The sequence below is a fragment of the Alligator sinensis genome, unplaced genomic scaffold, assembly GCF_000455745.1.
Source record: "Alligator sinensis unplaced genomic scaffold, ASM45574v1 scaffold1084_1, whole genome shotgun sequence".
NCBI lineage: Eukaryota > Metazoa > Chordata > Crocodylia > Alligatoridae > Alligator > Alligator sinensis.
This window is the reverse complement of record NW_005842677.1, coordinates 758,398-776,012: the sequence shown is the minus strand read 5'-3', so window position 1 is coordinate 776,012 and position 17,615 is coordinate 758,398. Positions and strand designations below refer to the sequence as shown.

Genomic DNA, 17,615 nt, shown 5'->3' with positions numbered 1-17,615 from the left:
ACATATGCATGATAATGACAAATGAAATACCAACAGAGTAGTGGAAACAGAAGGAAGAGGTGGATAAAAGTTTAGTTACTTAACCAGGAATATGAATGGTAAGTGAAACAAAGGATTAGCAACGCTGCTAACAGATTTCATTTATCTATGGTTAGTTTTGGCTAGGGAAACAAAAAGGACACTTCAACAATGCCAGCAAATCTAAGCTGCAGCTAGAAGACCAATTTTAGAGGGTAGAAAAATAGCTCAAACCACAGTCTATTTATCTGAGAAATACCATTAATAATTTAAAGGAAACTGGCTTTTTGCCACCGTTTACAGTGCAACTTTTCCAAAATTCAGCAATTCTTAGTATTATGAAACCAGGGATAGTGAACATCTAAAAATCCCAGCTCGAGTAAGAAAGGGCTTAAGGCAGGGATGGGCAAAATACTGCTGGCCACTGCCAGCTGGACTGGAGCTAGACCGTCCTCAGTGGTGGCAAATGACAGAACAAGGAGCAATGGTTTCAATTTGCAGCAAGGGAAGTTTAGGTTCGATATTAGGAAGAGTTTTCTCACTAGGAGGGTAGTAAGACACTGGAACAGGTTACCCAGAGAAGTGGTGGAATCGCCATCCTCGGAGGTTTTTAAGACCCAGCTAGACAAAACCTTGGCTGGGGTGATGTAGTTGGGGATGGTCCTGCCTTGAGCAGATGACCTCCTGAAATCCCTCCAAACCCTAATTTTCTATGATTCTATGCTGGGTGCCTGAGGAGGGAGGGCTGTGCCCCATGCCACTCCGCTCCAGCCACTCCCCCCTGCCCCTCCCAGCTTCCTGTTAGTGCTGCAGCTACACAGTCCTGGCACCACAGCTGCCGGTCCCATATGGGACAGGGTGTAATGAAGCATGCCAAGTAGCCATCCTGCCCGCTGTGATGAGCTGCTGATGCCACTAGGTGGCAGAGGTGAGTCTGTGCCAGGTGCAGAGGGGACTCAGCTTTGGGCAGTCACCCCTGACTTCCCTAGTGTGGCACAGAGGTAGTGGCAGGATAGGACAACTACTCCATGTGCTGCATCATGCCCATCTTGTGTGGGCCCAGTTGCTGGCAGCCATGGTGTCAGGACTACACAGCGCCAACAGGAAACTGGGCAGGCAGGGGGAGGAAATGGGTGTGATGAGGCAGGAGTCCATGTGCTGCATGGCCTGGCCCTGGCTGCAGCTGAGCAGAGTGGAGGGGGGCATAGCCCTCCTCCCTCAGGCTCCTGGAGGTGGCTGGCAGGCCCAATAGGATCAATTTGCATCTTCCTGCCCCACCCCCAGGCCTCAACAGCTCACAAAAAATCATTTAGTGGCCCTCCAACCCACCCCTGGCTTAAGATGAATTCTTGCTCAGGAATGTGGAAGAAAGTTTCTCTCCTCTCCACTCATTGCATGGCAAGTGGAAGAAATCAAATATAAGTTTCTCCAGCATCAAGATAGCTGTTATCATGAACGACGTGCGCCCCCAGCGGCTGGTGGGGGGGGCATGGCAACGCTAGTGGTGGCATGAGCGCAGCAGCGGTAAGCTTCCACAGACACTGCCAGCACTGTTGGGGGGGGGAAATGTGGTGTCAGCAACAACCCGTAGACATCGCTGGCAGTTTTGGTGGCAGCCAGCGGCGATTGCTGACTGCCCACAGACATTGCTGGAAGTGTCAGGGGGGTGGGGTTGAGAGGAGTGGCGAGCAGCGACTGCCCGTAGGCTGCCTTAGTGTTGAGAGTGCCTTTTTGTAGGGGGTGCACCACCACGCTCAGGAGGTGCACATGCACCTGCATGCACCCCTATGCATCACCACTGGCTGTTATAAACTTCTCCCCTGTATCTTTCCCTCCATGTCAGAACATGCAAAGTAGAACCACCAGTACAACACTGTAGCATTTTGAAGTTTTAACTTAGAGACTTCTAAGAAAGTACTAGAAGTGTGTACTAGAAGGGATTCTCATAAGTCTCCTGTGTGAATATGAGAGAGAGACATTAGAAACTGGTATTTCTATACTGCAATACCAAATTAAAATATTCGACAGAACCCTCATCTGTACCTACATATGGCAAGAGACATGCATCTGAGAACTTAGTCTCAATAGTTGCACTTTACCACGTACTGATCTTCCCCAAGACTCTCAGAAATCGATTTGTTACTAATCAAGATTTGCTCCAACTAGAGGCATACTTCAGTCCAGAAAAAGAAGCAATCCGATTAACTGCCTGCAATCACTAGTATGTAAAATCGAGGCCAGAGGAGAACAAGGAGTTCCAGGGAATACTTAATGAGACTGCCACTGACAAAAAAAACCCCAAAAAAGGCAAGACACAGGGAAGGTAAAGAAAGAAGAGGGCTCAAAACATTGAAGAAGAAACAAAAGCAAGAGGAGTGGAAAAGCAGAACCCCCTAATGGTCATCCTGTCTTGAAAATAAACTCCAGGATATACACTTCAGAGGGAGACTGCTGGGAGCCAGTCTTACACTTTGGATCTGAGGGAGGACCCTAATTCTGTAAACAGATCTGAGGACAAGGATGTAACCTATAGAACAAGGCAAGGCGGGGAAAAAAAGTATGAAAGGAAGGAAAAACAAACAATGGGAAGGGAATATTCAAAGTTTTTTGTATTGTAAGTGCCACAATCTCTACAAAAAAAGTAAAGAAAAAAGCTGTGGGTTGATTACATGGTACACTAGAGAGGAATTTGAATACGAGAGACCAACGCTCACTGTTCTAATGAAGTGCTAATTTACTACTAAAACCAGCACTAGCCACACCAGCACAAAATGGTTTTCTATTTGAGAACGTGAACTAATTTTGATGTGGCACATTTAAATTCCTGTAACTGTATGGAAAAATTCACACTGTCAATTTGTTGTGCAATCAGAGGTCAACTCTTATAAAGTTTAGTCTCACTGAACAAACCATCATAGGATAAAAGGCCAACTGGCATTTAAGGATTTACTGGTTTTAAAAAAATAAAATCACAATGAACAGAAAGGAAGATTACTTACCAGACTTGTGTTTTTGGCTCCTATCCCTGGAGTAAATTCTTGAAGAAGGCATGTGAGAAGTAGAGTATGCTGTGAGGACCTCTTTCCGTTCAGAAAGCATACTGCAATCATTGCAGGTGTAGCCATTGATTACGGTAGTCTGCGTTTCTACTGTTGCTAGATCACCATTTCCCTGAATCACTGTTGTGTCCCCACCTGATGTATCAAAAAAGGGATGATAGTCAATCTATTCATTGCAATTTACTTTTCATGTTGTAGCCATTAATAGAAGGGGTGAAAAAAGTGCAAGGGCTGTGCAGTTACCTTTAGGATCACCATCATCATCAAGACCTAAATAAAAAATAAAAAAATAAAAGAATATATATATATATTTGCTCCCGAGTACAGACTCTTGCAAGGTAAATCAGCTACTATTAGAGTTGAAGTGTAGTTAAACAATTTTTTCTGCTATTCCTAGAACCACAAAAGGCAGCTTTATTGGGACCACAATACTATAGTTATTGCCCGTTGTGGTGGATTTCAGTATATTCAGATCTTTTATATATACTGACCACCTCATTCCATTATTTTTTCCTCCTACAAATAAGCTACATAACACCATCTCTCAACTCCCATGTGACCACTAAGGCAGCCAGATAATTGGTAAGTGATGCTGTTTCTGTTGCTTAGTAACCACTTTTTGCTACTGCTGCAAGTCAGACTATAACAGTAAGATCCAGTTAACAGATATCATCAAATTTAGCACATAATACTCTGCTAAAAATTAGAATACATTTCTTCAAATTAAAGGGCTATGGGCAAGTCACAGATATACCAATTAGAAACAAGCAGGATGGAACTGGAAAGCATGACAAGTGTCACATGGCTTTCTCTTTATCTAACTGCTTTATCTAAGTAGTGCTTTGCTTTAGGGAGCTTTAGGTTTAAGGGGGGGGGAAATCATCCAATTAAGTATGAAAAGAAGTAAAAAAACAAATCTTCTGCAAAAACGTACATGTTCCCATTTCTTCTTTTGAGGGAATTTAAGATGCAACTAACTTGAAACCTTTAGAGTAACCAAAATATCCAACACAATATTTATACATCAATCAACATTTTGAACCTTATATATTCCATTCTTATCTGGGAAGTTACACTAATTATTATTTGGGTAACAACATTCAATTAAAGAAAACAAAACAAAAACTTATTATCATTTCCACAATCTGATAGCATCTATATTTAGTAACGAGGAGCCTCTTCTGAAGGAAAAAAACCGCTCTTAAAAGACATCTGCATTACTTCTTCCCATGAGGCACCCAAAAAACCCCAACAACCCCCCCCAACTCCTAGATCATTATAGGATCTTTTTCTCTTACCCTCTCAGTTGCTACTGCAGGCTGCCTGTCCGTTTAACAAAACCAAAGGCCCAGGAATCTAACCTGGGTCCTTAAGAAGTGTCAAGTATTGCTTGGACAGCCACGTCCCTGCAATAGTAAAATTCAGCCAAATTCTTGACCACAGCTTACTGTTTTAATGGAACAAAGCTTCCACCATCTTCTCTCCCCCAACATGTCTAGGCTTGGAACAAAAATCCTTGTTCTCAGAGGTTAGTATTAGACACGCACACATAATTTATTATCCATTGCAACAGTCAGATCTTACATAATATAATTATTGAACTACAGTAAAAACTGTGTTAACCGTGTCTGGCCAAAAACCCCTGCCTCAGGTAACAAGCATTTTTAGATTACTGGCACCCCCCATTCCTTACTCATGCTGGATAACAGAGCTTTTACTGTAATTGTTCACCTGGCCAGTTTTAAATAATCCTATCTTCTGCAAACTATTACATCCTGTTATTTCACTAACATGTGAACATGCATACAATAACTGTTTTGTTTATAGCTGGACACATTTCACATATGCTTAGTGGTTCATACATAAAAATGGTACTTTGTACTTTGGTTTTGTAAAGAAGTACATTCATGAGAACATAAAGCACCAAAATTAGGAAGGCTGTTCTTTTACTGTACTTCACTATTTCAAGTTCACAAGAACTGCATTCAGTAACAACAGAAAATGAAATAAGCACACAAAAGATATGGTGCAGTACATAATAAAATACATTCTTGCTTGGCACACTGCTGCATAGACAGACATGTTTTGATGTTAAAATATGTTATTCCTAGGTTACATGTCCGCTGGCAAAAATTGGACTTTACAATTAAGTACTAAGTGGTGGTGATGTATACCAAAAGGTCATGTGCCTTGTTAGCAAGCAAGCAAGCATCTAACAAAAAAAAAAGTGTTAAAAGGAAACAGACAGATGCACATACCTCCCCAAGCTCTTTAAACCCTTAAAAGGTACCATATTTTCTCACATACAACTGATCTCAGACTGTACCTTGCTTTTGAAAGGTGAAATACATAAAAACGCAGATGCTTCCAGAGTTATGGCTGCATAGAGCAGAAACAGGACCAAATTTTCAGCTGACTTGCCCTCCATTTCCTGATTAACTAAAGTTGAAACCCTACCCTGCTGCTGAGGACTGATTTTCTTGGGGGTAATCTATGATTTAAAAAAAGAGCTAAAGAGTCCCTAGGGCTGTGAAAGGAAAGACCAACAGCAACTAGAAGACAGCAAAACTGGTTTACGAAAGGTTAGCTAGATTACTGGAAAATGAAGACCATTAAAGAAGGAGAAATGATTGTTCCTTACTCCACAAATATTAACAATGAACCACTAAGTCAACTGACTCCATCACTTGCCTTAATGTCACAGCTGCACTGTGTAGCAGGAATCAAAGCTTCTATCCCATGCAGAAAATCAACTTTCCTACTTAATACATTCACACCAATTCTTTTTTTTTTTCCTTGTTTGTTTGGGGTTTTTTTTTTTGGGGGGGGGGGAAGGTACATGTTGTACATGAGAAAATATGGTAGTTTTCACATGAGTTTGATTCATGTACAGTAGCATTCACTACTCACCCCAAAAATGGTCAAGCTCTGTCTGCTCCCGAATCAGAGATTCATCCAATACAGTGGACAGTGTAGATGTATCACTGATGTGGCTGTTGAAGCTACTTTGGCTAAAAGCAGAAGAGCTGGATAGATTTTTTCTTGGAGTATGTTTTGCACTGCCTGATTGTTTGCTCATACTTTTGCACTGCTTTACTGTTCTAAAGAAGAAAGGCAAACCATGAAGAAAAGCTATATATAACACCAAGATGTGTAGAGTGCTGTTTTTAATATTTGCATTATTTTAAAGATGTACTTCACACTCATGAGAAGACAGCACCAAAAAACCCAAGATTTTTACACTTAAATTATTCACACAAGCTGAAAGTTTTGTCTGTCATTCCCAACTTAACTCTTCAGCATGTACACAAGTACGTATACTGACATTTTACTCTGAATTACCCATTAAAACATTGTATAATTAGGCATTTCTTCATATACCCTAAAGTGACATGTCTATCAAATGGGCAATTCTAAAATAGAGAGCTTTATTTTATCTTGTGACATGCTGCAAATTGCAAACAGATCTATATGCTTTGATACCTTAAGTTTCATTTTGGATCTTACCCGAGAAAGACTTAATCACCTGCTACATTTCATGCGTTATAACCAGAACCACTAACCAAATCAAAAAGCAATCCCAGTAAAAAGTTAAGGGGGCTACTCACAGTGCCTACAGATAAACAGGTAAATATTTTCTAGCTCAGGGTAAAGTTATCTATAATAATGTGAAATTCAATCTGCTTTTATAAGCTGTATCCAAAATACAGCCAGTTGTCTTACTGGGAAAAAAAGTTAATGGCAAGTATTTCTAAAATTTATTAGAATCATTGATGCAACTGAGTGGATGAAGAGCACACTTGGCAATGTTCAGCCTTAGTCTCAAGGTGGTAAAATTGATATTTAGTTCTCCTTCTGTTGAAAATTACATTTAATACCAAAAAAGAAATGAAAACAATCTTCTCTTTCATTTATTTCTTTTTGTCCAAAATTCAGGAAAGAAATTATCTTTGCACGTTTCTCAGCCTTGTGTAATCCGAGTTCTTTAGTTCAGTTTTTACTACAGTAGTTCAAATATGACTGCTTGATATCTATTTCATTGTAAAAAGGGGAAGTTCTTAAAAATAGCTGCAGGTATTGGAAAAAGATTAAATTGGCAAACCTAGAATCTGACTAGCAGATAAACTAAATTAAAAAAAAAAAAAAAAAAAGAATGCTTACTTAGATAATTGTTCTGTAAAAGACATGTTTCCAGAATAGGAGTTGTTGTAGATGCCATCAGTTTGAACATCATCCGCTTTATTGTATCCTGCAGTGATCAGACGTAAACTGCGTCTTGACATTCTTGGAGAATCAAATACTGGATCCAATTTATGTTCAGTCTCAAAATCCAGAGCAGTTGAAGAGTAACTTGAACTACAATAAGAGTTAAACCTGTAAGCTGGCAGATTAAAGGCTCAAGAAGGGTTCTAAAAAACTCCACAAATCAGGTTTAAGATTTTAAACAGATAATTTATCTTTACAATGGCTCTGATCCCAGTTGGAGGACTCCACAAGCCCTCTGCTCACTTCGAGAAATATTTCAGTATTTTCAGTGGTGACCTTTTCAGAGTCAGGGCACCCCTCTACCACTTTTTTGAATGTGGCCACTTCCCTGGTTGAGAGCCATTGTTGGTACTGCCTCAGTTTACCTCAGTACTGTACATCTGAAGTGCTTGTTAGTGCTGGAAGGTCAAACTTCCCTGCACACCTGCTGCATAGCCAACCTGGGAAGGGCTGTGGCATGTGGACTCACTCAATTTGCATTAGGGCTTCTAATAACCCTAAACCAGTTGGCCTGGGCTGTAGCCCTTCCCAGTCTGCTTCCCTTGCCTTACCTCCAACACATTCTTCCTGGAAAGAGACATAAGGGTGGAACTGTCCCACGTGCCTTTGTCTGCTTTACGGTTATCTGAGAGCTCTCACCTAGCAGAAGTGTGCATGTGTCACAACCCTGCAGGCAGTGCAGTTTTACCTGGCGACTGCCACTGCAGCAGCATCTGAACTTTGCACTCAGAGTCCTGTAGCACCTCAGAGTGCTGTTTCACCCCAAATGAGAACCACTAGTCTATATAGCTCCTACTGTAGGACAGGGGTTCTAATTAGTTACAAAAACAAAACTGAAGGACATACTTTTGTAGAGAGGATATAGATAAATATTTCTTGTGGGTATATACCAAGAGGAAACATCTCTGCAAACTTTTCTGACACCATACAAGTAATTAAGACCAGTATTTCCAAGCTTTATATTGCTGCTTCAGGAAGTATGGCTCCATAAAAAGAATTTGTCATCATTTACACAGAAAGTATCCTTTTAACAACATACTTTTGTAGAGAGGATATAGATAAATATTTCTTGTGGGTATATACCAAGAGGAAACATCTCTGCAAACTTTTCTGACACCATACAAGTAATTAAGACCAGTATTTCCAAGCTTTATATTGCTGCTTCAGGAAGTATGGCTCCATAAAAAGAATTTATGTCATCATTTACACAGAAAGTATTCTTTTAACAAGATAATCAAGTTCACTGTAAGCAAGTATAAAAACTAATGAGAGACAGTGATTTAGAAAACAGCCATTGCATTAAAGCTAGAGCAGGAATTCTGTTCCATCACTTTCTCAGTCTCAGACATTCACAGTCCCAGCCCAAATTGTGTCATGCTTGGTTTCAACCCAAAAGGTGATTCTTCTTCCCTTTGCAGTATTAAAATTCATCATGGCATTTTTTACAAGGGGAAGGGGCAGGGGGGAGAGGAATAAAGCAATTAACTGTTCAAATTTTAAGCCAAGATAGTAAAATATTTTTTGGCCTAACTCAAAGACTGCACAGAAGTAAAGATTCATATGCCAGACAAGTTTTCATTTTTGTTATCTGAAATGATCCTTCCCCGTTTTGGTCAAATATCTGTAATAATTTGTTTACTTAAGAGCCCTACCAGTTTAACAAAACATGTTTCAATTTAAAAACACTTTAGGTAAATGGGTGCAAAAGGCTGTAGATGCTGTTATTTTGATGTACTGTACATCCTTAGAAACAGGCTTAGCCCAAACCACCATAAGAAAATCTACAGCCTTTTGTGCCCGTGTAACTGAATCTACCCAATTCAACTGGTACAGGTCTGACCGTAGACAGGGACAAGTTCTTTCCCCACAGAAGCTCTACCCTTTGAGCACTGAAGCAGACTGAAAGGTCTTGCACATTAATTTTATATTTGAAGACCCTCAAAATCCTACAAAAAATTACAACTAATAACTGTATGGAGCATACACTAGGACAGTTGTGAAATTAAGAGGATAAGAGAAAGCAGAGTAGAGTAAGCACATTTAGTCCAAAACAAGAAGGAGTATTCATTAATTGATACTGGCAAACAGGATTATATTATATACACATGCACACAACACCTTTAATTAAGATCTGATACCACTAAATATTGAAGAAAAAAATGGATGAATGCTATGTACAGGACATATGTTCTACCATTATTTCTTTTGGGATAGCTGCTTATTCTGAAATCAAACTGTTACAACAGTCTAACTTCCCATGGGAGACTGTAATCTGTGCTGAATCACAGAAAACCACACACAAACACTACTCAAAACCAAGGGGAAATTCCACTATGCTATCTGTTCACTTCCCATGGAAGTTTTTCTTCTCCACCCCTCTTCCCCATTGTGTATAGCTTGATCTGTCAAGTAACTGATTTGTATCAATAAAAAAGTTAGATTAGCATAATCCATGTTTTGTATGAACAAAAAAATTCCACAGAATAATTATATAAAGACACTGCTAAAACTTAAAAGAATATTTACTCTTATAGCCCTAATACTTCAGTACTTAAGCCGTTTTTAAAGAAGGGTCAACACAAATGACACACACACTTACTGTATAGACAAATCAATTGCAGAAATTGTATTAACTTTGGACATCTGTATCCATGTACAAGTCAAAAGTCTTGGTCCATCTCAAGAGAAGGCAATGCACAACTTGTGTGCACGTCTAGATCAAAGGACCCAAACACCTAGTGTGCCAAATCCCACCCCCAAATTAAATTACAGAGGCACTGCTGTTTGAGAGAAACTTTGCCCCTAGCATTCTGTTTACATTTGTCCTTGGTAAAATATTGAGATATTTATAGTACCTTTCAAAAATATTTGGTAAAGTTGTTGTAGTTAATATTTGACCTCCCCCCACATTGCAGATAAAATCTATTTTGTTCTCCATTGCTCCTTCCTTCTCCTTGAAAGATATGAAGGATCTCAACAGTTTTGTTAGTTGGAGATGTTCCCTAAACAAATGTTTTGTGATTTGATTTTGTTATTTACACTTGCTGTTATCCATCTGCTTTTACTCATCCTCAGCCAGATACTTACAGATACCCAATTCACACGAAGAACACAGAGTACACAGAGTAAGTGACAGCTGTAACAAGCGTCAGTTTGTTTTCATCAGTGAACACTTGGACTTATTAAGTATCCTAATATTGTGGAACTGTTTTGTACCAAATCAGATTTTAAGGCTTGAATCCAAACTACATATATAATGTAAAGTGTCATGGGATCAATTAAAAAAAAAAAAGCAAGTTCTCATTTCCATGCATTTATGCAGTGTAATAGTTTTATTAATTCTAAAGCATCTAAAGTTGTATCCTGGACTTCAGTAACACATGGAAAATATCTGGAAGAGCCCCGACTCAGAAACAATTTCCATCTTTTGGAAAGGGTTTCCTGCCCTCACCCCCATTGGAGACACCCCTGAAAGCTTTCCTTACAACTGAACAATTTACACCATACAAGTTCTTTTCCACATAAGGCAGATTATAGCTTGATAAATGTCACTGTACATCTACTAGACGGAAACAGACATGGACAGGGAGAACTGCATAATCATTCCTTCCACCTCAAGCCTGACAGTCTAGGAACACGCACACAATGGCCCCTACAACACTTTGGGCTGCTGGTACATCTCTCCACTATTTGAGATGCGGGCTTACTTCTGCTTCCTGATTCCCAGCTATTATGTTCATTTCTATCCTTTATTCTAGCTTTTAAACTGGCATATTCTAAAGTTTGATTATGCTATCTCTCAAGTTACTGATTTAAGTGGAATCACAATTATTCTGAGCTAGCATAAACTTAGTGACTACTGACAGCAGAGCCAATTAGTGAAGGACTCCTATCTGCCCATTAAACACTCATGTTTTGATTTACTGCTAGTTAGTCTGCCCTAAACCCAAACCTTTTCAACACTACTTACATTTAAACAAAAATACATAAGATGTGAAGGTTCAAATATGCATGAATGGTCAGGAGCTACAAAGCTTTGAGGAAAAGGGGAGCCAAATTCAGACATTAGTTTAAAAAGGGGGGGGGAGAGGTAGAAATTGAACATTGACAAATGTTTGGTGGCAATCTCAGATTTAAAATTTACATGCTGAAGGGGCTGGAAGTTTAAGTGTCGTCACTTTACATGATTTTCTGAAATTTGGCCAAAAAGTATAATACTTATTACCAGTATAAATATTCAGTAATGTTAACATAACTTTCACAAATAAATCATAGCTGAGGACAACAACAACAACTCTATAATATACAATTTTTACTGAAGATTACTGTTAGAGTTCTGCACAAAATACAATAAATTCAGATCCTATGTTATTTTCTACGAGCAAAAGGCACGTGCTATAAAAAGCTAACACTCTGGAAAAGGGTAGCATTTATAAAGGACCTCACAATCATAAAGTGAAATCTAATTCTTTTTTTTCTGGGAAGCAGGGGAAGAAGAGAAGCAAAATGAACATCAAGTCCAAAAAAAAAAAAAAAAAAATCCTAAAAACAAACACTCCTGAAGCAACAGATTAGTGCCACTTTTCTTCTGTAAGGTTTCCCCAATGTTGGTTAACCTTAGAATGGCAGACAGGTCTATGCGCTGTAATGAGAATTCAGCATGCAATGAAAAACATACAGAAGACCTGGTGAGAGGACTTGAAGTTTGTCAGCTTCCCATTATTTTAGTGTTTAAAATGTCTGTATAGGAGGTGGAACACTCCAATTTTGTTCCAGCTCTCAAAACAATCACAATGCAGTACCATATATCATCCGAAAAAAATCTATCAGTGTATTCACCCCTTTCGTCCAAGTTTGATCAGTCTTGCAGTCCTTACTCAAGCAATACCGCCACCTCTGACAGTGGCAAATATCATGAGAAGAAATGAAAGAGCAGAGATTCAAAACACTTTTCAGAAGGGGTCAAAAAAGGTCTAACTAAAATCCAGTGCATTATATCAGGCTGAAGTTTCTTTAAAAAGATATTTTAAAGTACTGACTCTGTCAAAAATATTGGGTCTGCACCCTAATTGCCATGCATGTGTAGACCGTGACGCTTTACTGCACAGCAAATTAGTCTGCTGCACAAAAAAAAGTGTCTCATGTAGATGCATCCCATTAGAATTCTGTTTGTGATGGAAGTAAGTCGCTATGGAGAAGATAGTAAAGTTAAAAAGAGAATGCATGTAATCAACCAACCAAGAACAAGAATTCAAATAAGAGCCTAAATTTTATGCAACTTTCCTGTTATCAGAAAAAAAACCACGCACAAATTATAGAACATACAAGTAGTTGTTGAAGGAATTCACCCAAATAACACTTTTTCACATTAAGTAACAAGTTTTAAAATCTGCCCCACCAAATGATACCACTGTTTATATTTCCTTTATAAATATGGTCTTGCTAACTGAAAATATTCCTTGGCCGCCTATAGTCAAAAACAACTGTAAATAATCTAAGAGAGATCCATCTCCTTCCATCACTTGCATATACAGTACTTTGTAGATGGAGAAGAAGCTGAAGGGCCACATGCTCAGCAGGCTGCACTAGTGGGGACCACACAAGCATGTGTCCTAGGAGATCCACCCCCACCTTCACCCCCCAGTAACAGGTTCCTGTGCTGAATGGGCACATGAGGTTGTGGGCTCTTCTGGCACTGTGGGCTGTGCTGTGATCCACCACACCACTCTACTCCCTGGGGTGGAGGGTAGGAAGCAGAAGCCAAAGGAGTGAGCGGGAGCCCAGAGATCCTGGCTGCTGCTAAAGCCAGAGCAGTAGGAGGAAGGGTGGTTGGGTGGAAGCCTGGGGCCTGCAAATCAACCCCTTGCAGGCTGCATGCAGCTTCTGGGCCACCAATTAGAAAGCCCTGGTTTAAGAGATGTAGGAATGGTTAGGAAGATTTAAGTTACTCTTTTGTTATTAGTATCATATACACTATATTAAGATCTTGTTCCGTACCCCTTATTACCAAAAGGCAGACTCCCGAAAATTAGTAATTAGCTATGCGCTGAAGTAGTCTGTGCAAGCCTGGGCCCTTGAGGAATTTTAAATTGGGCTATATTTACAGATTCTCAAATTTGTGCTAGAATTCTATGAATTATCACAATGCCTTTGCATTAAAAGACAAATCATGATTCTCTCAGGTACTGTATTAGAAGATCTCCTTTTAATAGGTGAAAAAAGCTGCTTAAGTTTACTTGAGAAACATTCTTGCAGCCAGAAGCCCAAACCTAACTAACATGCTATATCTACTTAGTTGAACCATTTTTAATTCTTTAGTTTTTCCTTATTTCTCTGCCAGTGCAGAAATCAGATAGCTGATTTAGCCAGCCACCATTACCTTTACATCACACTTTTTACTGTGATACTTTCAGTGATGTAACAAATAAAAAGTAGGCTGGCACAGTTAATGACAGTGCGCACAGCAGTTAGTTTAATACCCATAACAATTTCCAGTTCATCAAAATTCAGGTTACTACTGCTAGCTGTGTAACACTCACACAGATTTATGGGCAGTTTATTCTAGGTCAAATTCTACATTAAGTCATGCACTAAAATCAGCAACCATTGTGAATTATAACTAACTATAGAATTTCACCCCCATTTTCATTTTAAGTGTGTAAATATTTATTCAGATACATTTCAAAGAAACTTTGCATCTTGTGTAGTGATCAACAATCTGTCCGAATTTTTTATGACAGCTATAAAAATAAGACAACAATGGTATCTAGGTGGAGCCTTACACCAATTTTTCATAGTAACCAGTAAATACTGAGCCACTGTCTTAGTCATCATCCTGTTGGTTCAAAATGTACTGTTTTCCAGATTAAATGACTGTGTTTATCCTGAACAAGAAACAAGAGTAAACTTTTTGATCAACAGCACAAGCCATAAATTTTATTTAAAAAATAACAGTTAGAAGGTACTTACCACAAAAGCCAAGCTCTCTAGAATTAACAAAACGCTGCTGAGAGCGCATAGTTTCATTACAAGTAAAGAAAATTCTCACCTGAGTGCGTATGTATAGCCAGTGTTCTCTGGCACACATTGGGGAGGGGTATACGTGTGTAGACGTGAAAAGTCCATGCTGACTGTTTCAAATCATACTGCAAAGAGGTGAAAACAAAGTGATGCAATGACAAGCATTTAAAGACAAGGTAAGAGCCCTTGCTTTGTTCAGCCTGTGTTACTGAATACTGCAAAAATACTGCAGGGGCGGGACAACAAACCTTACGGGTATCGAAGAACTGGGTTCCCACACAAAGTTAACATTACCCCAACCAACAGCATTACTGTTGCTGCTAGATATCGCTTATCACTGCTGCATGAAGCGAAATGGCTTCCGCTTGAAGACTGCTTTCATTTTGATTAGTCCTAGATCTTCTATTTTCATTAGGTACTTAGTTATTTGGAATCCCAAGCTGCTATCACTAATACATCATACTACTTTTCAAGTAACTGAAATACTAAATTACGCCATTCCTATAAAAACCACACATATCATTTTACTACTAAACACGTAACGATTTTACAAAACCCAAAACAGTACTTTCAAATTACTCTTAGTATCTCAATTAATAGTCCTCAAATGACACAGCACTTCCAAGAAGAGTTTATCGTCTCCTCTGCCCAGCTAAAAAATCTAATCCAATTTACAGCTAGAAATTTTGCATTCGAGTAAGTTGGTTACTTCTGAAGTCTTTTGAACACCATTTACTAAAGTAGGGAGGTTGTTTTGGGCTCACTTTAAGAGGTCATACAGTATTTCAGGACTGGCTAAACTAAGCCTCTGCGTGAAAACACTTGGGGCCACCACGCCCAAGCAGAGAACATGAGTCACACAACTAATTAGGCATTTTCCCAAACTCCTTTCAGTTTAGGCTGTAGAAAAGCGACTATTAAACAGTTCTGGTATGATAACTCAGTGAGTACGGAAATCTGAGTGTGTGTGAATTTAAGCATTATTTCCAAAATAGCAACCCTCTTCAATAAGGTGCCTGGGAAGGCCTGACATCGTAATAAATACGATCTGTAGAGCAGCTATCAAGAGTAGAATGCAATCCTGTTTTATAAGAACACAACCAGATATATATTAATTGCATACATGTATTATAATTAATTAGATCTGTATTATACTATTTTTAAGTGTCTAACGGAATAGTCTGTGTGCGCGCTTCTGGAGACTAAAGACAGAACTTCCAAAGGAGGGTCATCCTTTATTGCTGCTTCTCCTGGTTCAGGTCTCCTGTTTTTTCAGGCTTTTTACTCAATTGACCCTTCCTGCACTCCTTGACCAAGCACTACTCATTTTTTAAAGTAACAAGCCTGCCACAAAAAATACTACATTTGGCTAATGGTTTGCAACCCATTAAGTGCAAGAGTGAGGAGCTTGCAGTTACCAGATCCATACATTTCTCAAAACAGGCATCCAGTGTCTAAGGTGTTACAAATGTTTCAATCATTCAACCTATGTTTTGTAAATAGACCATCACAGGTACAAGCTATTGCAAATATTCCCCATTTATAAACAAATAGCCAAAGACAGGTCCAGTAACTAATGCCTTTAAGCATCCCGTTTTGTCACTCAAGGCCCATCACATTTAATTGCCAAGTTAGTCAGGGGCTACAAAAACAAACAAACAAAACCCACAAGACTTCACACCTAAACAAATCCAAAAAACAGGAGCCAGGCAATTTAACAATTATAATGTGACAGTCACCCTTTTCTTCCCTGTTTTGTTCAGACTTTAGTCAGCCACCCATCAAGGAAAAATGCTTTAAAGCTATACAATTAAACAGTATAAAGCAAGGCAGAACTACCAGCAAGTTGTGCAGTCCAGGAAAGATCAAAAACCATCTGCACCCAGCTTAACCAGCAAAGGATCCTGCTCGGTGAAGGTAGCAAGACTGGACCAGCTTCCCTGCCTGCATTGGTAAGAAAACACCGCTGCAGCTAACTGTGTACTAGGACTTCTGTAATAGCTCATTTTATATTGGGAAAAGAGTCTTTTTCTGCCATTTAGTTTTGTAGCTTGTTGGCAGATATTAAAGCAAGCCTTTCTGCTATTAATCAACCGAGTGTTGTGCCAATTCTTAAAGCACTAGGTTTAAAAAATTGGTTTCTAAGTGCATCAAACAGCAACTCACAAAGACACTCTCATGGACTCAGAGGAAGAGAGTTCCACTTTCAGCTTCCTTTGTGCAAAAATGAAGTTTATTTTCTACCTATGGGGACTTTATACCATCTTTCATTTTCCCTGGGCCTGAGGAAGGGCATATGTGCCTGAAAGCTTGCAGAAAAAGATATTTTGTTTGTGATTTCTTAGTTGGTCTAAGAAAAGGTATCATCTCTGAACCAAGAGTTTATTTTTGTCTCAGATCAACAAAGCTACCAAATACATCTCTGTTTCTAAGTGCAACACCTACACCCAGGTTTTTGGCTGAGTAGATGGGGACCTAAGTGTTAATATTCTTCAACTGCCCCACTAGTCTTTGCAGTTAACAACTCTGAACACAACAGAGTTCCCTATTTGCTAAAACATACTGTTTAAATCGTGCTCGTGTCTTCTGATTATTCATGACCTATAAAAGATATGATGCGATTCTCCCCTCAAATGTGCATGCCAAGGGTGCTCAAAGAAAGCAAACAAGGTTCCTTGGGTGAATCTGATATCTTTTATTAGACCAACCTTCATCCTCACACGCAACAATTTCACTTTTAATAATCAGGTTGGTCTAATAAAAGATATCAAATTCACCCAAGGAACCTTGTCTGCCTATGTCCTTAGACCAACACGGCTACACCCTAAACCCCTGCAAAGAAAGCAAAGCACTGAAATAAAAAAAAGAAGAAAAGCCATTAGCTAAGGAGAAGTATCATCTTATCTTCAGGGAAAATATCTTTAAAAACAACTGCAACACAAAATTGAAATAAATGACTTAAAATGGCCAGTTTTAACAAGGCCATCCACCCTGACAGGGACACCTTAAAACTATGAATAAGACTGAACGTGGATCCAGCTGCACAGACACTTTGCAAACAGCATTTCATCAGTCAATTGTATTTTGACCTGGCTGATCTCAACTTTCTGATACCCAGGGACCTTGTACCATGTAATATTAGACTATAAAAAGGACATTTTCGTAGCCATCCAATTCTGAGTAGCTAACTCCTGCTTTGGAAAGGTTTCTTCCCACACCTAAGTGTTCAACATACAGTAACAGTCTATTTGA

At 39.2% G+C, this 17,615-nt stretch overlaps 1 protein-coding gene across 17 annotated transcripts in view; it reads right to left on the bottom strand.

Moving 5' to 3' along the window:
• SUN1 (Sad1 and UNC84 domain containing 1) overlaps positions 1–17,615 on the bottom strand; it is a 51,375-nt gene that overhangs the window by 27,154 nt on the left and 6,606 nt on the right. For 11 of the 17 annotated variants that reach the window (XM_025215811.1, XM_025215801.1, XM_025215804.1 and 8 more), the window contains exons 2-5: positions 7,239–7,433; positions 5,988–6,178; positions 3,321–3,347; positions 3,018–3,212 (exon numbers count right to left, since the gene is read on the bottom strand). In XM_025215811.1, the coding sequence (XP_025071596.1) occupies positions 3,018–3,212; positions 3,321–3,347; positions 5,988–6,178; positions 7,239–7,433 (608 nt within the window). Of the gene's footprint in view, positions 1–3,017; positions 3,213–3,320; positions 3,348–5,987; positions 6,179–7,238; positions 7,434–14,391; positions 14,489–17,615 lie in introns of all 17 variants that reach the window. The other 6 variants (XM_006033912.3, XM_025215810.1, XM_006033911.3 and 3 more) reach the window with 2 other exon arrangements.